The 24,178-nt window shown below is 43.9% G+C and overlaps 1 protein-coding gene across 5 annotated transcripts in view; it reads right to left on the reverse strand.

Annotated features, from left to right (window-relative positions):
- Positions 1-497: 497 nt before the first annotated feature.
- Cyfip2 (cytoplasmic FMR1 interacting protein 2) overlaps positions 498-24,178 on the reverse strand; it is a 129,574-nt gene continuing 105,893 nt past the window's right edge. For all 5 annotated transcript variants that reach the window (XM_027938620.2, XM_027938621.2, XM_071612022.1 and 2 more), the window contains 5 exons: positions 13,216-13,288; positions 12,490-12,584; positions 6,961-7,199; positions 5,542-5,689; positions 498-3,308 (listed from right to left, as the gene is read on the reverse strand). In XM_027938620.2, coding sequence (XP_027794421.1) covers positions 3,141-3,308; positions 5,542-5,689; positions 6,961-7,199; positions 12,490-12,584; positions 13,216-13,288 — 723 coding nt within the window. In that variant the 3' untranslated portion in view covers positions 498-3,140. The remainder of the gene's footprint in view (positions 3,309-5,541; positions 5,690-6,960; positions 7,200-12,489; positions 12,585-13,215; positions 13,289-24,178) is intronic.

The raw sequence follows: 24,178 nt of genomic DNA on the forward strand, positions 1-24,178 counted from the left end.
GATCAGTTTACTGTAGGGTGACAGCAAAAGCCTAGGTTTTAGAACTGAGTTCAAATTTCAGCTTTGTCACTGAGTGTCTGCAGGAAAATAAACACACTCTATGGCCTCTGTAAAATGTAGACTATACCACATAGAGTGATGGGGTTGGTTAAAAAAGAATGGATGGACAGAATTTAGCATGGTGCCTATATAAGTTAGGTCTCATTAAATATTAGTTTCCACCCTTCCTCTTAAAACTAGGGGTATATAGTTAGACTCTAGAATCTCTAGGAGAAGGAATTATTTCCTATATAACACCCAGTGCAAACCAATTTTTAAAGGTCTCATTCCCCCAGTGAAAAAGCAAAATAAGCCCTCAGCTTAGATATTTTTACCTGCTATAGTTTTTATCTTCTTTGATTCTCTTATCAGACTGGTTTCTTAGTCATTAGTTTCAATATGTCCTTCACAGATCAATGAGGTGAGAATAGGACCAGGAATTGAGACCAAGATGCTAGTTTTACTAGTTTGGAAGCAGTTTTAATGGAGATGAAAATGTTTATCAACTCAACACAGGTACCCCCAAAATACAAACCAAAATATCATCTTCAGCTGCATAGCAAATATGATTTAAGAATTTAACATTATTTGATCACAAGCGTAAATATAAGTCACCATAAATAAATGTAAATTCATTGTACAAAAATCCCCAACAACTCTTAATACAAATATGGTACATCTGACAGTTTCTGACAGAATTTCTTAAAACTTGTTAAAATCTAAGCTTTTTTATTCTTGGTTTTTAGACACATTTTAAAAAATCAAAAGAGGGACAGTAACAATACTAGGGAGGAAAAAATATTGAACTTGTCCAGTGTTCATAAACAGGTACTGCTGGCGAGCTGAGGAAAGGGAATCTCTTCTGAAAGGAAAGACCTCAATTTACTAGGGTCAAATATCTTGAGGATAAAGTGACTCTTCCCAGAGGGTGAACTTCAGTGTTATTAAAGTAGGGTGGGAGAGATGAGTTGTTGAACTAGCAGTCTCATTCAATGGATGGGCCAGATCTCTGCAAGCAATGGCTAAGGACTTAGAATGAACGGCAGAACGTAAAAGCTAATCGTCTATCTGAAAGAGAGAGCCAACTACTGTTCCTAAACAGGACAGAGGATTTGAAAGGTTCTGGAGCCTAGAGATTCTAAGCGGGTTTTGAAGGTGTGTTCTATCACGAAGTCCTGCCATGTGGTATAACCTCTCTCTCCTGCCTCTGGGATTCATTCACGGTTGTCAAGAGAAAAGAAGAAATTGGAACAGGAAGCGGCAGTACCAGATAGAAGGGTTTGCCAGCTTGTATTTCGAACCACCTTCCCAAACTATAAATGTGTGTTGTTTTTTTTTTTTTCATTGGCTCAGAGGTAGCTCAAAGTCCAAGGCTGGCAGAATGATTTCTTTACTGCAGTGGTTCTCAAACTTCAACGTGCACCAGTATAACTCGGCTAGCTGTGGAGAATGCCGAGGTCCTAAATCTGTACTCAAATGAGTACATGTTACAAACTCTGGTAATGGACATTTCCTTTGTTCTTCCTGAGCGGTTAAAAATGGACCATGTTAACCATGTCCATTCATCTTCTATAGGGCAGGGGGGATCATTATTGTTCTTTGCATTTTCTCCGTCTTCCTCCTTGGGCTGAGGACATTAAATGTCCTACTTTATATGTTCTCAGAAGCTCGGGGCCACAGGTGCTCTTTAGAGATGATGTGCTCTGTATTGAGACCTGTGCATCCCCAAGGTTCTGCTCTTTGAAGGACTCGCCACACTTGATGAGAGAGACTGTAGAAAGTTTTGGTTCAGTCGGGGAAAATGGAAATAAATATACCCCTGTGAGAATCTGTACCTCAAAATCTAACTTGAGGAACATTAAGAGAACAGGAGACTGAATGCAAAAGATAAAATGTTCCAAGAATCTTTCAGCAGCTAGGACAAGTGGGCATTCTGACTCCCTAAAACAGGACTTCTCTTTGGGGTACATCTTGGAATTAAAGGCTTGTTATCAAGTAGGATTTTTACTCCTAACTTCTTCATTCTCAAGATGATTTTGGCTTCTGCTGCAATAACCCCGAAATGTTTTCTCTCTTGTGGGAATTTTCTTTTGAGAGATTCTGTGGCAAGAAGTGGTCACTAATTTGGTCACTGGCTAATGCTGTGGGTGGTACCATGGCTGATTCGTTCAGTGTTGCATGCCCAATGTCCATCACCCTGTGTGGCCCAGTGCTGAGTAATTGCTTAAAGAAGAAAGGAGCCATCTCACCCTTGAGTTGATGAGATGCCCTAAGAGCTTTCTGTTTGGGGCTTTGGAATTCCTGGCTGTGTTCAGAGATACTGCTTCCACATAGCAGCCCTGACTACCTTCCTAATCCAGTCTCCACCTCAGTAGGAGACAATTGTGGAAGTACGTCTGGCTTTTCTCTGGGACTTCTCTGAGATGGGAGAGTTGGGAAGGGGTTTGGGGAAGCCTATGAAAGGCCAGAGCTAACACCATCTGTCGTCATGCCACACCAGGGCCCTCTTCCTGGTTCTCTGCGGCTCTTGGCACCTGGTCCAAGCATACCCTAGGTGGGGGAATTCCTAACATGTAGAGTAGGAGGAGGTGCCACCAGGGAACTGGAAGGAGAGGAGCCAGAAGAGCTAAAGAAACCAGGACCCTATTGCACCACCGTCAGACCAGGCCCACACACCTCTGATGTGGCCACACTCTTTTCTTGGTCTCTAAGACTTCAGTCCTGGGGGTGCTGAGAAGGAGGGCACGAGCTTGCCGGGGAGGTCTTGGGAAGCAACCACAGATGGTGGGGATGGTGGGATGGAGAAAGGACAAAAGTAGGAGTTCCGAAATACAGTTGAGGGAAAAACAAAAAGAAAGCACACACTGCCCTGTTTTTTTTTTGTTTGTTTTTCATTTACACAATGGAACCCACCATGGAGATGTCATGGGAGAGCATGCACGAGCCCAGTCCCTGGGAGTGGTGCAAACGTGCTTGGGGAGGTTCTTATTTGCTTTCAGGTCCACCCCACACACTTTCCAGTTGGACCCCGTTGCAGGCTGACCATTGTCCTCTCTCCTGCTTCTCCTCCTCCTCCAGGTGGAGGTCTGCAGCACATCTGCCTAGCAGGTGGTGGCCAGGGATTGGTGGATGGGTGGCTGAAAGCAGCGCACATGCTCCACAGTAGAACTGTCTGTCTCCACAGATTTCATGTACTTGTTCAGGATGGCAAAAACCTCATTGTTCAAGATCTGGTACTTCCTGATCCGGTCAGCCATCTTCTTCAGGGGCTGCAGACAAGGATGTTCAGGTTAGGATGGGAGAAAGGTTGAGAAGCAAAGGGAGAGTAAGAAGGATTCAGTAGGTTGGGGTCCAGGTTCCTGATACTTCAATGATCATGCCACTCTCTTGCTTGAAGGATTTTATGGGTTCCTAAATCAAATGCTAAAGGCCCTTAAAAGCCTTTGCAAGTTTCAAAACTTGCTACAAAGTTACCATAATCAAAACAGTGTGGTGCTGACAATAAAGACAGCCTTACAGGACTGGAGTGTCATGCAGTGGTACAGCACTTGCCTAGCATGCATGAGGCCCTGGGTTCAATCCCAGCATTGGGGGAAAAAATAAGGGTGTCGGGGGGAGGGGAGGAAAGCCACATAGATCAATTAGAGGCCCCAGAAAGAAATCCTTGCACATATGATAAAATGATTTTTGACAAGGGGCCAAGACTATTTGAAGGGGATAGGACAGTCTTTCTAACAAATGGTGTTAGAAAAACTGGACATGTATATATGCAGAACAGAAATTTTTGTTACCAAAAATTAGCTCAAAATGGATAAACGTCTTAAAAAAAAATAAAAGCTAAAACTAAAGAATTCTTAGAAGAAAACATGAGGGTAAATCTTCCTGACGTTGGAAATGGCAGTGTCTTGGATATGACATCAAATACACAGGCAGTGCAAGAAAAGAGAAATTGGGCTACATCGAGTTGAAAACATCTATGAATCCAGGGACACAACCAACACAGTGAAGAAGAGAGATGCCCGTAGAAGAGGCAAAATCTTGACAAATTGTATAAAGGGGTTTATATTCATATGTATAAAGGGGTTTATATTCATAATATTTAAAGAACTGCAACTCAAAAACCCCAAAGCCAACAAAAATAACCCCCTTAAAGAGATGAAGGAATTAAACAGACATTCTTCTAAAGAGACATAAACATCCATGAACACATGGAAAGATATTCAACATTACCAATCATTATGGAATTGCACATTAAAACTACAACGAGCTACCGCTTCATGCCCATCAGCAAATGATCAAAAACACAGAAAATAAGAGAACCTGCAACTCATGTGCATTGCTGGTAGGAATATAAAATGACACAGCGATTATGGAAAGCAGCACAACAGTTCCTCAAACTAAGCAGAATTATCAGATGATTCAATAATTCTTCTGGGTATATATTCAGAAGAACTGAAAGGAGAGACTCAAACATATTTAGACACCTGTGCTCACAGCAGCATTATGCGTAATAACCAAAAGGCAGACACAACTTAAGTGTCTATCAATGGATTTTTGTTTTGTATCAACAAAATATGGTATGTGGATGCAATAAAATATTATTCATCCTTAAAAGAAGGAAATTTGACATGCTGTATCATGGATGAGCCCCGAGGACTTGATGCCAAGTGAAATAATCCAGTCACACAAGGACAAAGAGTGTTTGCGATTCTACTTGTATAAAGTACTTGGATTCATAGAGATAGGGGTGTGCTTGGCAGGGACAAGGGAATTATTTTAATGGGCACGGTTTCAGTTGGGGAAAATGGACAAGTCCTGGGATGTGCTATCAGTTGCACAGCCTGAGTGTACTTAATCCCTTTGAACTGTACACTTAAAAATGGTTACACATGTAAATGATAGACTTATTTTACCATATTTTTTTTATAACACCCTTCACAAGGAGGTTTCTGCCCCATTTTCCTCATCAGGTCCCTGGTCCCCACCATGTGTTCCTGACATCCTTCTTCATACCTCTGTGCTGTAGCTGTTCCCTCTATCTAGAATGTTCTCTGAGCCTTGCAATCCATTTGTTGTCCTCATTCTGGACTCGGGGGTAAGCACTGCCTCTATGAAGCCTTCTGTAGCCATTCCTTCTCTGCCCCCTCTGCCTAGTCTGGAGGGTTCTTTCTGCTAGCAGCCCTGCCTATTCCAGACCAGCACTGTTCCATCCCAGGGGCAACTTTAGTGTCCAGTGAATGGACACATAGTTTTTGTACACAGGAGCCATCATGAATGGAGACTGCTTAGGACAGGGAAGGAGCCCAGCCCTGCCCTCCGGGTGACCTGATATAAGTGGGTGACCCACGGCTTCCTGCATGCAGGCCCCCAGCTGCTGAGTGTCTTTGTGTACCTGTGGTGTGGGGAGTGGGCCTTGGGTGCAGCCCCCCACCCCTCTTCTCTGATGCCAGCCTTCAGTCAGGCTGGCCGCACCTCCCAGCCCCTGGCCACAGGCCTGCTCACCACATTCTTAATGATCTCGTCCTTCCCGTCCTGCCTCTGTACTTTCAGCAGGTGGTAACAGAAGTCGAACAGGTCAAAGCGACGTTGCTGGCCCAACAGGACGATGATGGAGCAGCCAGCCCAGTTCAAACCATCTCCAAAACACTGCCTGGAGAGGGGAGAGGAAGCAGCTGTGGTGAGAGCAGGGAAGGAGGGCCCTCATCCCTGAGCCAGCAGAATACCTGGTGAGCAGAACCTTCTCTGGGCCAAGAAATGGGTTCAAGAAAAACTGTGAGGGTGGATTTATTTGTTCCAGGGACTAGGATTATATAATAGGTCCTCCTAATCACAAGAAGATCTTGTTACTGAAGTAACAAGAATCACTTTGAAGAAGAGATGAATTTTCAAGGAAAATCCAAAACAGCCCTTGAGACTCAAGTGGTTGGTGGTGATTTCAGGCACGTGAAAGGAGAATCCATCTTGATTCTTTGAGGTGAGAGCCAATTTCAAGTGAAGAGACCCAGTGGCCACACTGGGCTGAAGGGGAGGCGGGTGTGGTGGTGGTGGAGGCTCTGACACAGCTCCGACTGACTGTCTTAAGAGACACGGGTGATGTGGACAGCGGTGGGGACCTACCCTCTCTGCTCTTGACCTGCAGCCGCAGCCCAGTCTGCTAGGGCAGCTTTCTCAGGCCCTCACATAATTTTTCTTGGCTCCAGTGGGACGGGCCTTGTCACCCTCTCCACCACTGGCCTCAACATGGAGCTGGGTGATTTCAGGAGAAACCAGGCTCTGCTTCCTTCTTCTCCAGACAAGACTGGGCTTCTATGATAGGGTCCCGGTTTTTCACAAGTAGAGTTTTGTGGGGGTGAGGTGGTCAGTGAGGTTTTTATTTTCCTTTGCACGGGTGTGGTCTGGAGATTGAAGCCAGAGCTTCGCACATGCTGCAGCACTGAGCCACTCCCAGCCCGACAGCCAGGTTCTTAACGCTGGGCTTCTGCCTGCACAGTCACACTCTCACATTCTGGTTCTGCTCCCAGCCATCTGTTGCCTCTCCTGGAATGTCCCTTTCTTCCCCCATCAATCCAAGTCCCAGGCACTGTTGGAGGGAATTCTGTTCTAGCCTGTGAATGAAAGTCTAATGTCCCACTCCTTCTACTCTGACATCTGTCACCCTTGCTGCAAAACAACCTCATCCAATGGACTTTACCTTTGCATTTTTTGTCCCCTCTTTGGTCACCTAAACTCCATAAGGCCAGAGCTGTCCACTTTTGCTAAGCACCGCTGTAAGTCCAGCACCTGGCATGGTGACCAACATACTGGGTATGACAATTGTTGGCCCCTTCAGCCCCTGCCCACCTTCTCAATGGGTTGTGGCAGCTGGTGGCTCACAGGGAGAGGGGCAGGTTGGCGGTGGCCCTGGCTCCTGGCAGTACTCACTCAGCTGTGAACTCGTTGGTCCCCACGGGGATGCAGTAGACGAACTGCATGGCACTCCACAGCCGGTGGAACTCCACGCACTCGTCCACATGCATGACGCCGTTGGTGGGTGGTGGGCCCCGCCAGATGGGGTCCTGCAAGTAGCTTCGAATGCGGGTCAGGATGACCTCGAACATGGACAGGCCACAGCACAGCCGCTCCTTGGTCAGCAGGTCACCTTCCCGAGCAATGGCAATTTGCTGGGAACAGAGGTTTATGTAAAGATCCAAGATCCCATTTGTCACTTCCCAAACACTGGAGCTGGCAGCACCTGGAATTCATTCACCAGGACTGATGTCCTGCCCAGCGCCAAGTGCCAACTGTATAAACCCAAGTGCAACAACAGGGAGGCTTGCGGTGAGTTGTACTTGTGGTAAGTAAAATCCAGAAGCATCCGGAGAGGAATGATTTGTAGAAACTATGACTTACCCACATAATAAAAAGCTAGGTAGGTGTTGAAGAGTATGACTTTACTGTTACTACAGCTAGTTCATTAGTGGGTAACACACCAGGTCCCTATTTTAAGCACCTGGTAGGTACTGACTATCCAATCCCATGAGGTAGACCTGATTATCCCATTTCACAGAGGAAGAAACTGAGGCTCAGGCAGCCCATGTGGGGTAAAGCTGGGATTCCATTTCTGATAGTCTGGATCTAAAGGACAAGTGAAGTGTTTAGAGTGAGGTGTAGAAATGAGGTCCATTACAATCCTACTAAAAGCACCAGCCCGCAGTCCCACAGGCAGACACCAGTATATGCGTGGTGTGTGTTTGTATGCAGAAAACATTTTAGAAAGATTAAAATCAGTTGTGGGGGCAGTTTTTACTTTAAATACTTATGTGCAGATGAATGTGCTAGAAGGAACATATGTTAATCTTTTAAATTTTGCTCCTGACTTCACAGAGTTATTTCCTCTAGTTAGAAGTTCTTCCTTGGCAATTGCAAATGATCTCTATTAATAATGTACACTGATTTCTCATCTGAGTCCTGGATCCTGTGCATCTAAAAGTCAGATGTCTAGACAAGCACATCAAAACACGCTGCAATAGGTGTTTTGTGCAATATGAGGAAAAATATCTGGGGTAAAAGTGCTGAAAGCCTTCTGCAAAGCAAGATAAACATTAAAACCTAAGGCTAAAATAAGATACCCTAGTCTGGGGAACAGAGCTAAAGAGAAGTGGCTTCTGAGATGGAGAGGTCCATAGGGACTCATGTGATCAGTTCCCTCCTGGGACATTTCCTGGACAGCCCATTGTACAGGTGGCTGGGAAGCACCTGCCTGACCTCAGTCTGAGCTCCCTCCCTGGAAGCCCCTAAAGAGGGTAGCTGCTAAGTGAATCTATGGAAGGGAATAAATCGGGAAACACCAATGCTGGAGCCCAATATGAATGTGGGCCACAAGTATGGTTGTCATGACAACTGCAGGCAGGGTTTTTTCTTCTTCTTTTTTTTTTTTTCCTTGCAGTACTGGGGATTGAACCCAGGGATACTCTGCTACTGGGTTGCATCCCCAGCCCCTCTTATTTTTTTTATTTTTTATTTTGTGATAGGGTCTCGCTGAGTTGCTCAGGCTGGTCTCCAACTTGAAATCCTCCTGCCTTAGCCTCTCAAGTAGCTGGGATTAAAGGTGTGTGCCACCACACTGATCTGTGACAACCATAACGTGAAAGACGGCTAGGAAAAAGATGAATTGGAGAAAAGTTTGCCAACCTGTGTTTTAAACACAAAGGTGAGGGAGCTTTAATTCATGGGGTTCAACTTGACACTTTAAGCAGATACAGCCAACTCTTGAGCAGAGGGGAGACCCCTCAAGTTGCTGCAGTTAGCTAGAAGGATCACTTTAAAAAAAAATCCTGAAACCTATGCATGATTCTGTTCTCTTTGGCTCCTGAAAGAGCTTTTACATCAGAGAGCCTGCCTGGTACAGGGGAGGTGCTCAGCAAATAAAGGACCTACACTTGTAATTCAAGTCATTAATATTCTCTCGGGTAAATTAACACAGAGCTCTGGTTTTCTAACTAGTGTACTATGCATTTGGTTAGCCTGAATCGGTCCTCAGGGCCTGACAATCCTGGTAAGGGAACTATAAAAAGTGGCAACTGAATTTATAAATCTACAGGCAACGTTTCAATTCAGTTGGTTTCACCCATTACAGTCAGTGAAAGATGCCTCATCTCTTTCCTTTGGAAGAATGAAAATCCTTCCAGTTCTTTCTGTGAACTATAAAAGTAATACATAGTCACTGGGTTAAATTTGGAGAAAAAAAAATTTAAAGGTATAAGAAAGAAAATTTAAAATCCCTCTAAACCCCATTGCCTAAAAATGAACTTTAAAAAAAATTTGCTGCATTGTATATTTGCATACATAATTAACAAAATTTGGATTACATCATTGATTGCTTTTTTTAATCGAAATATAGAAGTAATTTAAAAACTCATTTCCTTCAATATTTTCAGTAGCATGATTTTTTTTATGGCTGCACAAAATAACCTTTGATATACCTGCTCTATTTAGTTCTCTATTCTTCTTGGTAATTTTAGATTGTCTACAGATTTTCATTGTTGCAGACAATGCTAAAGCAATCACCCTTACGCATAAAAATTTATGACCCTATCTCTGCTCATTTGTTGGATGAATTCTGGGGATAGAAGGTCTAATATTTTAAAAGGCTCTTGTTCCATAGTGGTAAACAAGTCTCAAAAAAAGCTAACCATGGTACATCTACCTTGGTCAAGCCAATTTCTGGTCCCCTCATCAGAGCTATCATAAAGAAATGTTCTTCACTGACTTGGGGAATAAAAAAGAGTATTTCATTTTTTGGAATTTGCATTCTGCTGATTATTGATAATACAGAAACTTTTTACTGTGTTGGCATTGTATTTTTTTTTTTTTTTTTTTTTTTGCAGTATTAGGGATTGAACTGAGGGCCTCGTGCATGCTAGGCAAGTGATCTACCACTGAACTACATTCCTGACCTTTTGAAAAATTGTATTTTGAGGCAGGGACTTGCTAAGTTGCTGAGGCTGACCTTGAACTTGTGGTCCTCCTGGCTCAGCCTCCTGAGTAACAGGAATTAAAGGTGAATGCCACCACACCTAGTGGCATTATGTTTTTATATTTTAAGTTTTCTTTCATGCAACTTTTTCTTTTGATTTATCTCATTTTTTCTTTTTGCATTAAAAAAAGAGCTTTATAGATTCTGATGCAAATAGCCCAATTTGTGGCTGGGTGCTATGTACGTGGGAAGGTGTTTGCCAGAGCTCTGATCCATTTCTTTTCTACAGTGAGGTCCCCCCCACCCTCATATATGATTTCTGCATTTAGGGTCCTTTGGAAGAGCGTGAGATCTTAACATTCTTCTTTATGGGATCCTTTATGTTTATTATTCATATATCATTTGCTTATTATAACAATCAAGAAAGGCAACTCAACATAATAGTGCTGGGCAATGAACCAGGTCCTCTAAATTTGTCCCAGAAACAAATGCAAATGATGCAATGCTATTCAACATTCCTTGCTTTAAATTTGCCACACATTTCCTCTGTTACTGACTAAATATGTGAGTTTGAGCAAAGGAGAGACCCGAGCTAGCTTGGAAGTTAATATTTTATTAACTCTGGATTCTATGGGATAATTATTTTAAGTTTAACACATTAATTACACATATCTGAAGGGGATTCAGCGAGGCATTTCCACACATGCACTCTGCATGAACTGATGTATCCATCCACCCTTCTCCGACCCTCAATCTCCACCACAGCCAGACCCTCGTAATCCTAACCCTCAACCTGAATGTAGAATAGTGATTTTTTTTTCTTTCCTTTTTTTTTTAAGTTGAAGAAAGGAGACTTATAAAACTGGCATTTCCTCTCTTGAAGAAGTCTAGGATTTTGTTTGTTGAATATTCATTTGACAAATTGAGATTTCTATCAGTCCCAAGGAAATGGCATTCACCAGAACAGGGAAAGAATTCACAGTCCCCCCGAGTGAAAACACATGCCAAGCCTCGGGTGGAGGGGCTGGATTCTTGGAGGATGACACCAGCAGAGCAGACACTTGGCCACATTGCTGGCTTGGGGGATTTCTCCCTAAAAGGAAATCCTTTTGGAGGATCTCCTCTGCTCAACTTCTGAGGGCCAGAAAGGAAAATGTGCAGTGTCTGAGTTCTCGGGTGAGTTGAAGAACCTGAGTGCCACTGAGCTCTGAGTCCCGTTTTCAGCAGGAGCTTGGTGGCGTGCAGGGGGACCTGCGAAGGTGGCTCCATCAGTGTGACACCTGGACAGATGGGGCTCTGCAGTGGGCTCCAAATACCTGCCAGGTTTTGCCAGAAGAGAGACCACCTTCTGCCCTCTGCTGAGGATGTGGCTCCTTCTGACCTTGGTGCTAACCTCAGATAGGAATGCGAGCCCAAGAGTGGACTTCAGTCCTAAATCTTCTCAACAGTGGTATCAGCAAGCAAAACAAACCACCCTGGCTTTGTCCTGCTGTGGTGTCCTGTTACTCCTCTTTTTGAATCCTTCCCCTGATTGCCCCCCAAATGTAAAGCTTGTTTAAATCAACTTGAAGGAAAACAGAGCATGCTTCTTGTGGCCCATCTCCCCCATGCACTTCCTGCCTCCCCATAGAGTGTGTGAATTCTCTGAAGGAAGGGGGCCTGTCCTGCTCAGCTCCATGTTCACAGCAACTGGTCTGGGGTTTAATGTAAAATTAATTACAGAGCTAACATAAGTCCATTCACTTTGAAAATACTAGAACATTAGGGCTAAAGATGAAGGGTCCACCCCACTCAATTCCATCTCTCTCCAGAGGTTGTCCATGATAAACTAGGTATATCATTTTCCAGATATCTTCAGGAAAAGTGTGATTCATATGGTTTGGGTATGTGCATTGTTTAAAAGAAAAAATAGCACCATCCAGTGTGAACTGTAGCACATCTTGTTTTATACACCCTACTGTGTGTTTAAGGTCTATCCACACTGATTGATATGGCTAAATCTAACCTTTCCTTTTTATTATTGCATATTAAGCAAATGCTGAATATACTACTCTGCAGCATTTTAGGTGTTGAGTATTCCTCGCTTTACTGGTAGACATGTAGGCTTTAGCAAACAATGTTACCATAAGCATCTCCTGTTTCTGGGAGTGTTTCTCTAGCAAAAATATCCAGAAATGAACTGAGGACTCAGAGTGTGCTGTCTTAATTTTTCGTGTAGAGGACTTCTTGATGCCTTACAGGGGTGTGATGGGTCCTTGTCTAAATGACCTAGCTTCTTCCTCTCTTGGCAGAGCACATGATACAGGATGAAGAAGAAAGAACTCAGTCTGCAAATTTCATTCCAGACCCGTTCCTGCCACTAATTGGCTTTGTGGTATTGGACATTTTCCTTCTCTGAGCCTCAGTTTCCCTGTCTGTAAAATGAGGAGGTTGGATCCAGTGCTCTCCCTCTAACGTTCCTGTTGGTCCTCAGAGGCTTGGTGATAGGTTCTTACCTGGGGCGTCCCCAGGCGCTCAATCAGGGGCACCAGGTGAAGTGGGGCATACTTGGCTTCCAGGCGTTTCATCCGGACTTCTAGTCGTTCTCCCTCTGCAAAAGGAGCAACCGAGCAGACTTGAGATTGGGCCACACTGGGTGACGGGGAAGGAGAAGCTCAGGGGACTGGATGATGTGTCTGTATTCCAAACTTTGAATGAGGCAGGTAGAACTTTCTCCTTGGTTCTGGAAACTGATTAGGAATCACTACAAAGAAACGATTTTTGTAAGCTGTGTCCAATAATGGAATCATGCTCCCCATGAAGAGGTGAGATCCTCAACACTTGAGGAATTTAAACCAAGGATAGGTAGCAACATACTTAAGGTAGTCTAGAAGGCAGAAGGCCTAGAGTGTCACTCCTAATCCTGTGATTGTTCGACAGGTGCCCAATGTGACCTTCTCTTTCTGACTGCAGATCTGAGGTCACTGGGATTAAGTGATCAGATTCTGCCAGGTTTGGTGGCTCATGCCTGTAATCCCAGAAACTCAGGGGGCTGAGGCAGGAGGATTGTGAGTTCAAGCCAGCCTCTGCAACGTAGCAAGGTACTTAGCAACTGAGCAAGATCCCGTCTCCAAATAAAATTCAAGAAAGGGCTGGAGATGTGGCTCAGTGGTTAAGCACCCTTGAGTTCAATCCCAGTTTAAAGAAAGAACGATCAAGTTCAAAGGCAAGCTTGGTCTTACCCTTGATGTAGACTCTGGGCAAGATGTTTTGGAAAGGTGCAGCATGGAGCAGATCACAGACTTCTTCCTGAGACTGCAGGGATGGAGGGAAAGAAAGAGAAAATAATTTTAAACTAGAAAGAATTTTCATTCCTAAAACCCTGAGCATTAGAGTTAGCCAGACAGGGATTCAAATCCTGGCTCTTGTACTTATTAACTGTGTAACCTTGGCAAATTACTTAGCCTCTCTGAGTCTATGTATTTATCAAATGAGGATGAGAACAATACTTACTTTAATGGGTTGCTGTGAGAATTGAGAGAATGCATAAACTGGTAGCAAAGTCCCAGGCACATACTGAAAGCTCAATACATTTTTACTATAATCTTTTTTTCTTTTAGTTTTTTATTGATTCATTATAATTATACACAATAGTGGTATGTGTTGTTCCATTCTCATACATGCACATAACAATTCATGTAGGATGAATGACAGGGGGATCAGCGATGATGGATCCCAGACATCCTTTGTCTGGTTGTCTGGGAAGTCTGCAGGATTAAAGAAGGTGGCTGGGCCAATCTGTCCACCTATAAATCCAGAAAGGCTTGTAAATTCCCGTATCAGATTGGTTTGGTTTTCTCCACACCAGACACCAACTATTGAGAGAAGGGAAACTAACACCCAGGTCAGGAAAGGTTTGATGGGGACTAATTATGCATAAAAGTCAGCTTAGAAGCAAAAAAGTATGATTCGGGCAAAGCAGAAGACAGGCTAGTGGGCTTATTGCTCTGGGGCTGGCTCATGGGCTCATGATCACAGGATTTCAGAGCACGAGTCAGGGTGGGAGCCAGAATAGCCAGCGCCCCACTGGGGCTTGTGTTCCATCTTTAACTCATGGGCACTGGGATGAGGTAAGATCCAGGCTCCATCCAGTTCTGATTCCATTTCCTTCCTTCTGCTTGATTTGGGGTTTAATTTGCTCTTTCTCCAGTTTGTGAAGGTGGAAGCCTAGATTCTCGATTTGTTACCTTTATGCCTTTCCAAATATAAAATCCAGGTTATTTTCCCCACTGCCTCCAGCAATGAAGAACCCATTCTTCTGGGTGCAGTCAGTCCATTTCTGGACAATGCTAATGGCTGGAGACTTTGGTTTGGTGTAAGCAAGGCTGCCTCTGGACTACATCATCTTTCTCTCCCTCCCTCAAAGCTGAGCCCCTTGTTAGAGAGATGGAGACATCCCTCTCCATTCCCTAGCCTTCCCCTTCCTCCTCAGCAAACAGAAGTATCATGTGCAGGCACACCACTGTGGCACAAGGGCTCTGGATACCTTCCCCTCGTCCTGCATGGTGACTCTGAACTGTCAGGTGCTGTCCTCTTAAGCCACCGTACGTGGCGCTGTGTTCTTCTATCACTTAGGTTTCTCCTTTTTAGCCTCTTTGCAGGTTTTTACTTTTGACCATCCCTTCAATACTGGTTTTCTTAAAATACCTTAAATGTGGGTTTTTACTCCACCCACCTAGTGTATCTCACCAACTCCGGTGACGTGATGACCCACTCATTGCCTGTGACTTACCAAGTCTATATTTCCACCACGTACGTACGTATGTATGTATGTATGTATGTATTTATTTATTTATTTGCCAAGTTCTAGACTTGCATACTCAAGGGCTCCTGGCTGGCTGTCCCTGCCTGGATGTGCCATAGCTCAACATTTCTAAACCCGACCTTCTCCCATCTGGGAGTCCTTGCCCACAGAATGGCGCACTCCTCAATTCATCTGCCCATGCATGAGCCTGGGCCTCGTCTTCTTCACCTCTTCAGACCAGCTAGTCTGTGTCCTGGTGTTTCTCGTATCTCTTAATTCTTTCCATGTTGACCATCACAACACCATGAGCTCCTTAAGGGGACGGATGGTGTCTCTCTGCCTCTTATTCCCAGAAATAACATTATGATATGCCTAGCATACACAGTCATTAACTGAATATTCTTACCCCATAAGTGTTTCTTGGATGAATAAGAGAATTTGTCTCTGACAGTCCTCTGAGTTTGAACTTGCAGCTCTCATATCTGCCCGCTTGTTCACCCAACAAGTATTCACTGAGCACCAGGCACTATTCTAGGCTTTGCCAATATGCTGTCAAACAAGTTAGACTAGACCTTTGCTCTACTGGAATTTAAATCGATAGACATATATAAACAAGTAAACAAATGATAAGATTTCAGATAGTGGTAAAATAGGGTAGGGAGTGGGCTGGGAGTGAGGAAGGGTGGTTGGGAAAAAAACTTTAGGGGGCAGTAATATCTGAATAGAGAATGGAATGAAGTGAGGAAGCTCCCTGTATGGAAAGGGCATTTCAGTTCAAGGGCCCTGTGGTAGGGAATAAGCTGGACAATAGTGATGAAAGCAATTATAGTTCACAGAGTAGGAGGCCCTAGGGTAGGGAGCACACAAACCACGTGGGGCCTGCTAAGCAGGGTACGGAGTTTGGATCTTATTTTAAACATAAGGAGGCGCCTCCTGGAGTTTAAGTTGTTCTAAGCAAAGTTCTGCCTCTCACAGCCACACTGCCAAGTTTTCAGTCGCTCCTAGAAGGTTGGCCGTTGTGTGAAGTATCAGCTTTGGATTCTGTGAATATCCGTTGATCTGGGGACAGGAAAGAGAAAGCTCCGGGTCCTCTGCAACCAAAGCAAAGTGGCTGCTTTCTTCATTTTTCACGATGAGCTTCTACTTCGGATTTCTTTTGGGGAGAAAAATGCTGTTTTACCAGCTCTGAGCCCATCCCCCACATTCACAAACTGCAGACCCAAGGTTTTCTGGTGCTCTGAGCTGGCGTGCTTCCTGCGTGTTTTCTAGGATGCCATTTGTCTCAAAGAGAAGGTGGCCTCCTGAGAGAGGTGGGGACGCATTTGCCTCGAAGGTCATTTGTGTCCTGAGGCATCTAGCTACATACGCTGCAGCACCTTCCTTGGAGGGTGCCTGTCTGGCATTCATTAGCTGAGATCATTGCCACCAATAAAAACGGCCAGTGGGGACACACAAAGAAAGGCCTGTGTGAGCAACAGGAACAAGCTGCCATTGTGGGAGCCGGTGCTAATGGCTGACCTCCTCTGTCTCCTCATTATCTTAGAGAGACCCCACCCAGGGGAGGGTCCACTCTGCCCAGGAACCTGCAGGCCATGCTCTGCTGGAAGGGGCCTTACTTGGCCTCTGAAGCCCACTCAGCACTGGTTCCCTTCCCTCTCCTCGTCCCTGTGCCCCCAACTGGGCTCCGATGGTAGCTTTTTGTCATTCAAACTGGCTGCCCTTATGTCCATGAGGGAATCCTTGCCCATGCTGTCTGTCTGTCTCTATAGAATGCTCCTTATCCATCTCCTCATCCCTACTCGTTTTGCTTAGCAATTCCCTTCTTTCAGATCTCAATTCAAACATTTTTCCAGAACACTTTCTGGACACCCCCCCTCCCCAATACCTCCCTGTTCATGTAGGTTTCTGTTAAATGTCCTCCAAGGAGCAATGCTTTTCCTTGTCAGCATTTGAGATCAATCTATATCATATATTCCTCTGTGGAACTGTCTAATATCTGTCTTCCCTCATTGGAATTTAACCTCCATAAAGGTAGAAATGAGGTTCATGTTTTTATTATATTTTATTCCCAAAGGTGAACACTATACCTGATATATAGTAAATACTCAAATATCATCTGGAATGAAACTTGGGCGTCTGGCATGTAAGAAGAGATTCTGTTCTCAATTCTCTAGTATCTTCCTACATCTCCTTGTTAATGAGACGAGTATTTTCTCTTCAACTTATTGATTACTCGGTATGAAGTGTATGAAATATTTTTTTAACAAATGCTCCGTGTCATGGGATTTTCAGCTGTTTTTAATTTTCTATCCCCCTCTCCTCTTCTTCCTACTTCTTCCTACTTCTTCCTACTTGTAAGCATTCACTGATTTCTACAGTGAATGTTACTTCAAAAATGTAGTCAAAAAAAAAAAAAAAAACAAAAACAAACAAAAAAACCATACCCTCAAAGCAACTAATTCTTAATTTTAAAATCAAAAGCTTTTGAAGTCCTGCTTCTGAAATCAAACGGAAGGAAATTAAATCCTAGCCGGCCACCTTGTCTACAAACAACTATATTTGCACAGGTTAATGCAAATATCATTGTTTCTTTGTTTTAGGCTACATTTAAGGATAAATCACAGATGTAGAACAGAATATGAATATTATTTAAAAATACAGCTTGATGATATAAACGTGTTAGCTGACAGGGCGTCGGAGGTGGAAGAGCCAGGAGTGTTAGTTTTTTCAGTGTTTCAGTCTTATCCTGGAAAGGAGTCAAGACACTAAATCTAATTACCAAAAGAAAGAGGGGAGGTGTAAGTACATTATCTATGATTACAGGAGGAAACAAAAGAGGTGAGGAGTACTATAATCAAATGCTGAGAGGAAGAGGGGAGAGAAAGAAATGAGCTGAAATCCCATCATTCCCACCAGGGAGTCAATAAATACCATCTAAAGTTGCTAATTATGAAATAGAAGTTATCTCTGTCAAGTGCTATGGAAATAACCGGAAGAACTGGAAAGAAGTGATAAAGACAGGCTGTTTCGGGGCTTGGGGTGTGAGGGGGGAGAGATGCGTTGGAGCCCAGAATGATGTTTTTCATCATAAGCTCATTTGTACGAGTTGATCTGTGATCCTGTGTGATTAATACAGCCTCTTCATTCTGTTTCAATGCAACAGAATGAAGAGGCTGTATTAAATGGTCTCGAAGGGTTCCTCCCTAGAACAGAGTCGGTAACAGCATAATTGCTCTGCTCTTTGGGGAAGTGGAGGCAGTGAGCTCTCTGAGCATCAACTACATGACAGGTGCTCTATACCTGTCGTCTGCTTTACACTCTAGAGCATTTCTGGGAGGCAGGTCTTCCTGTCCATCCTGTGGATGAGCAAATTGAGGCCCTATGTGGTTTCCTAACCAGCCCCACCCATGCAGGGAAGGTTTGAATGTCTCCAACAAAATTCATGTTGACCCAATCCCCAAAGTCACATGTAATGGAATTTGGAGGTGGGATCCTGGGGAGGTTATTGGGCCAGAAAGGCTCTGCATTCATGAATAGGTTAATCCATCTATGGATTAATGGATTAATGGGACAATGGGTTATCTGGAGAGTGAGTCTGTTATCAAAGTTGGTTTGGCTTTGTCTTTTTTTTTTTTTTTTTTAAGAGGTGGAGATCACACCCAGGGCCTCCTGTATACAAGGCAGGGACTCCACCAAAGTCACGACTTTCTTTTTTCTCAGGCCCCTACCTTATGATACCCTGAATTACTCAGCACTCCATAGCTTCCTCCAGCAACAAGCCCTTCACCCTTTTCTATCCCAACCCGCAGAAAGGTAAGTAATGAATTTATTTTCCTTATGAACTATCCAGTCTCAGGTATGTAGTTTTAGCAACAGAAAATAGACTAAGACAGGAAGTTTGAAATAGTTTTCCCCTCATTATATATACATGTTATGAAAAACACAATTATCAAAAGTACGAGAAAATCACTTAAAATTTTATCACTTGAGAAACTTTAGACTTGCTCATATCAGGATCATTTGTTGATTTAATGGATTTTTGGTCATAACAACTACTATTCTTTAAACTTAAAAAAAAAGTGACATACATATATAGTTTAAAAAATGACAAGAGGCTGGAACCATCTTCTAGTCCCCGTCCTACCACCCAAACAGGAAATCACTGATACTTCTATTACCAGAGGTAACCTCTAATCTGAATTTGTGTAAATAACTTAACGGTGGTGTGCTGGTGTAATTCCAAAGTACTGGACCACTTAAGATGTCAACTTATACCTTTTAATCCTTTCCTCCCAACTCACAAAGTTCTCCACTTAATCTTATTCATCTAACAAAATTCCAATTGAATTTCACCTTCCAGGAGTTCCCCAAACCCCTCCTGGCCACAGTGCCTTTTCTTTTTAATAATTGATCAGAGATCTTATTCATTCAAGGCCCCACTAAGCTGTCTGTAGACTGCTGAACTGTCTGGCCACAGTCTGCTTCTGATGGAGAAGAAAGGCAGTGACCCACATGTTATGCAAACGCTGACTGGGTGAGTCTTCTTGGAGGGACCAGCATGCCTGGGACCTGCATTTTGTCTGATATGAGAGGCCAATGAGAAGAACATGGAGAACATGGGTATAATGTGATCTAGAGTTCAAACATGAAGTTCTGACTAGGACAGATCTAAGCAGAGATAAAGTCCCGTATTCACAGGACAAATAGGAGGTATCTACTACCCTCATGGTTCTTTGCAGGGAGCTGGAATGCAGAGTGAGGGAAACCTCATGCACAGTCCTTACAGGACAAAAAAAAAAGCAGAGGCATTTTTTTTTTTTTTAACAAGAGCTAAACTTGGGACATGCACGAGTCCTCTGGACAATCAATTCAGATGGGGGCAGGATGACTGGAAATGCTTTTTGGCAAAGGAAATACTAACTAGAGACCTGAACCAGGGTGTTAGGTGAAAAAGAACAGCATCTGCAAAGTCCCCAGTGCAAGAGACACCATGGTGGGCCAGGCACTGAGGCCACTGTGTGCAGTGTTGGGCGAGGTGATGTGAGATCAGGAAAGGGGGCCAAGCAGGAGGCAGAGTGAGTGGAATGTGAAAACGGTGCTTAGATGTTCGGATGCTACTGTGGTGGCTTCCATCAGGGAAATGGAGTATCAGAGCTCCACCTTCTGGCTGCAAGGGAGAGAAGGGAATGGGGGTGGGTGGGGTGGGGAGGAGTATTGAAACCCTCCAGGCAAGAGAGGCGGGCAAGGTGTAGGGTAAAAGGGGACAGAGAGGAGGAAGCAGCTGCCATAGACCAGATGACTGGATATGAAGAGAGAGAGGACATGAGGCCACACGAGGCCTCTTCTTAGATTTGGGGGACATGGTGTGTTTGCAGGAGGGAGATGAGATCAGATGTGGGTGAAGCCAGCTTCTGATGTCTGTGGACATCCAAGGAATCATGTCTAGAAGGGAACTCTGGATAAAAGGTCTTGGGCCTCATGGGGTAGATCTGGACTTGTAAGTCACCAACACAAGGAAGGAACTGATCCCAGAGGAGAGGAGATACAGGAGCATGGGTGTGTGCAGGTGGGTGCTTCTCAAGGTGGCCAGGCACCTCTGACTATATGTGACTAGTGACCCAGTAGCACCCGAGATCAAAGAAAGACTGACAGATTCCAGGTCCATCCTGTTCACAACCTGAATGGGGATGAAAAGCCACCCTCCTGGCCAGAGGCAGGGAAGAATGTCACCATTATACATAGGGTGTGACTGCTTTCCTCCCTTTTCAGACAAAACAGAATCCTTAAGGTGCAACAGGAGAAGTTGCCACCTGTTTTAGTCAGCTTTTCTTGCTGCTGTGACTAAAGGACCTAACCAGAACAACTATAAAGGAGGAAAGGTTTATTTAGAGGCTCGCGGTTTCAGAGGTTGCAATCCATCAATAGCTGGCTTGATTCCTCAGGTCTTCAGATGAGGCAGAAGAAAGTGTCAGAGGGAAGCAGCTCATATGGTGAGCAGAAAGCAGAGAGAGGTCTCCACTTGCCAGATACAAATATATACCCCCAAATCATGCCCCCAGTTCCCACCACCTGCAGCCATACCCTACCACTTTAGTTACCACTGTTAATCCCTATCAGAGTATTAATTCACTGATTGGGTTGTAAGAGTCTTAACCCAATCATTTCTCCTCTGAACTTATTTGCATTGTCTCACATGTGAGCTTTTGGGGGACAGATCACATCCAAACCATAAGTTTTTGCTTTTTAAGCTCTGGGGTCTTCACATTGATCACCTTGTTTAATTACTAAGAACTCAGAGGTAGGTACTTAGCCCCAACATAGGGTAGACTAACATTTCTAGGGTCTCAAAACTTACCAAGTACACAGATGAGACTTGAATCAGGATTTCTGAGTCTAAAGATCTGCCCTTTCCAACAGAGTGCTCACATGCCTGAAACCAGGCTGTCTTACTTCATGTGACAGTCTCTGCATTTAATGACACCAGCTCTTCCTTTGTGAGGTACTGCATGTTCCTTTGGATGCAGGCAGAGCATAAGTGAATTTGGATCACTTCTTACCTAATGAGCTAGAGTTCTGGCCTCCCAGGATTATCATCATCCATCTTTTGTAAAACCAATCTCAGCCTGCTGAGTTTTAGAATCCTGGATGGAACAGAGATCTTTTTCAGAGGGACAAAGGCAGGAGGGTTCTCCTGCATCTCTACCATGTTGCAAGTTAGAAATGCCGAATTAAAAATTCCAAGTGGCCAGCTGGAACCTGCTGGGTGGTACGTGTTTGCCAGCACCTGATTCTCCCTCAATAGTCATTAGGTACAGAAGGACACATCCTCAGAACCATTACGCTACAGTAGGGGGGCGAGGCTGGACCCGTACTGCAGCAATGCAACAGCAAAGGCCCCTGGGAACTGTTTATTACAAATGACCAGAACATGAAATCAGCAAGTTCATAGATAGGAAATATAAAATGGAATTAAGCTTGAGAATTAACTGGAACACAGACCTCCAGTCCTTCTGCCACTTTGCTGCTGCCTTGAAAAGCAAACAGCTGACTGGTGAGTCATACCCAGGTGGCACCTGTGTGGGCATTTCAGGAGGTGAGTTTTCTCCTAGGCACTATCGTAACAGAGGAGGACAAACTCCAGTGCCTACAATGTTGGGTCAACAGGGCAGTTTCCAGGGGTCTCAGACCACTGCTGCTGTCACTGGGAGATAATGATGGCATTGTGTGTGTGCGCGCGCGCGCACGCGGTTACTGGGGACGGAACCCAGTGCTCCATGCATGGTAGGTGGGTGCCCTACCTGATATGCATCCTCAGCCCCTGATGGGGCCCTCATAGCTTTGTGGGATGGGAGTTCACCTCCAGCACAGATGACAAGTGTGGCCCAGGGTTGCTGTGTATGGTTTCTACAGAGTAGACTGCCCACGGGCCTCATATCCTAGTGGGTGCGGTGCCAGTCATGAGAGAGATTGCTCTTAACGAACCTTTTCCACAAAGGATCTATTTGTACCCCAGCATCTTCCCAACTTGTCCTGCTGTCTTTACAGTGTGGATGGGTTGTGCAGCCAGGGAGGGGATGAGCTAAAATATATGAGCCTGGAGGAGTAAACATGGCTAAGTGCTGAATTTTCCAGGGCTTGTGGGTCAAAGGTGAGGGTTTGATTGGTGAGTACAATGAGGAGCCACATGTTCTGATTATGACTGTATCAAGATCCTTTTGCTATACGTGGAGAAGTCAGCTGTCATTTTGTCCCCTGATGCTTTGCCCGTTAGTAAATTTCCCCCTTAGCAGGTCCCTCCGTCGGCTCAAGCACAGAAAGGCAGCCCTCAGAGAAGCTAAGTGTGTGACATCTCTCTCATACCTAACATAGGGAGGAAGCACTATTGTTCATCTTCGCCTATAAGAGCCCCTGCAGCAGAAGGTGAGTCTTACTGCCATGGCCAGTCTAAAGGAAGGGTGGACAATGGAGTGTCTCTAGGACCACACCTAGGTCTGAAGGGACCCCTGGCCAGCATCCCTGGTTCCATTTGCCTTTTCCTCTGATCCTGAACTGATATTTCCTGATAGTAAATCAAACAGATGGTCAGTATGAGTCATCACTGAGCTTGGTGCAAGCAGATGCCTGTATATAAATTTAAAAAATGAGGTCAGAAGCAGCTTCAGGGCATAAGTTACCAAGAATAAATCTTGCCAGCTAGCGGAAGTAGCAGGAAGAAATGAAACCCCTCATAACTTTTCTTCCTCTCTAGACTTACTAATGACCCCTTTCCTTCTTTTGGTTCTCTGATGAGGTTTTCTATCGCTCCTTGGCATTATGAAAGGTGCTAATTATATAAAATATTTGGAAATATTTGCACATCTTGTCATCTGCTATAATTCTGATCTCTTGAATCATTCAAAAGTACATTAAACACATGGTTACTTCAGCCCTAAACCCTAAAAACAAGAACAGATGTCTATATAACCTCAGTATTGAAACCATCTAGATTTTAAGCTTCTTAATATATAATCACTAAAATTTCCTCAATTATATTTTATATGTTTTTAATATATCTTTTTTGTACCAGGGCCCATGATGGGGTTTCTAAAGTGTGAATAATAGATTAACTGCTCTACAAAACAAAAAACTCCGAAGCAACACCATTACCAAAAGTTCCAGGATCACCTCATTTGAGATCTTCACTTCTGCATCTGGAGAATTTTCTCTCTGGAGTTCATGAGAGAAAATTCCCACTTCCACTGGTACCTTTAGCTTGTACCAATGTCATGCTAATGCTATTACTTTCACAACGTGACAACCGCACATGCATTATGTTTATGAGACAACTAATCATTAGATGGTTAATTAGAACCAAGGCCTGCTATAAATTTGGTCTTTGTCATGAGAGAAAACATTTTTAGAATCAAGATGCACAAATAATTTGTAAGGAACCCACCTCAAGACTCTTAAAGGGATTTGTATTTTATTTTTGCATTGCTTTCAGTCTTAAAATGTTCTTTTTGTGTTATACTTAATTTAAAACTGATAGACCATGAAGATTTATATCAAATACCAAAAAAACCTGGAATGTTCCCAACTTAGTCTGAGACTACTAAGGGATTCGATTTCTCTTGGCTAAAGGATATCTCATAGATTGTGTGTGTGTGTGTGTGTGTGTGTGTGTGTGTAAATGATTCACTGTGATCCTAAGGATATGAAACAGCATAAGACTCTACCCCGAGGCTCCATTCCTGATTGACAAACTACCATTTTTAGCTGATTTACTAAAGGGAATCATCAAACCAATCTCAAAATCTCAAAACAACATTTCCTTAAATAACTTTTAGCTCTGGGTTTTGAGGCCACAAAAAGACAATTAACACTAATGCATTATGTTTTCATATCTCTGACAAGTAATTGAA

Source organism: Marmota flaviventris, chromosome 5 (genome assembly GCF_047511675.1).
Source record: "Marmota flaviventris isolate mMarFla1 chromosome 5, mMarFla1.hap1, whole genome shotgun sequence".
In the NCBI taxonomy this organism is placed as follows: Eukaryota; Metazoa; Chordata; class Mammalia; order Rodentia; family Sciuridae; genus Marmota; species Marmota flaviventris.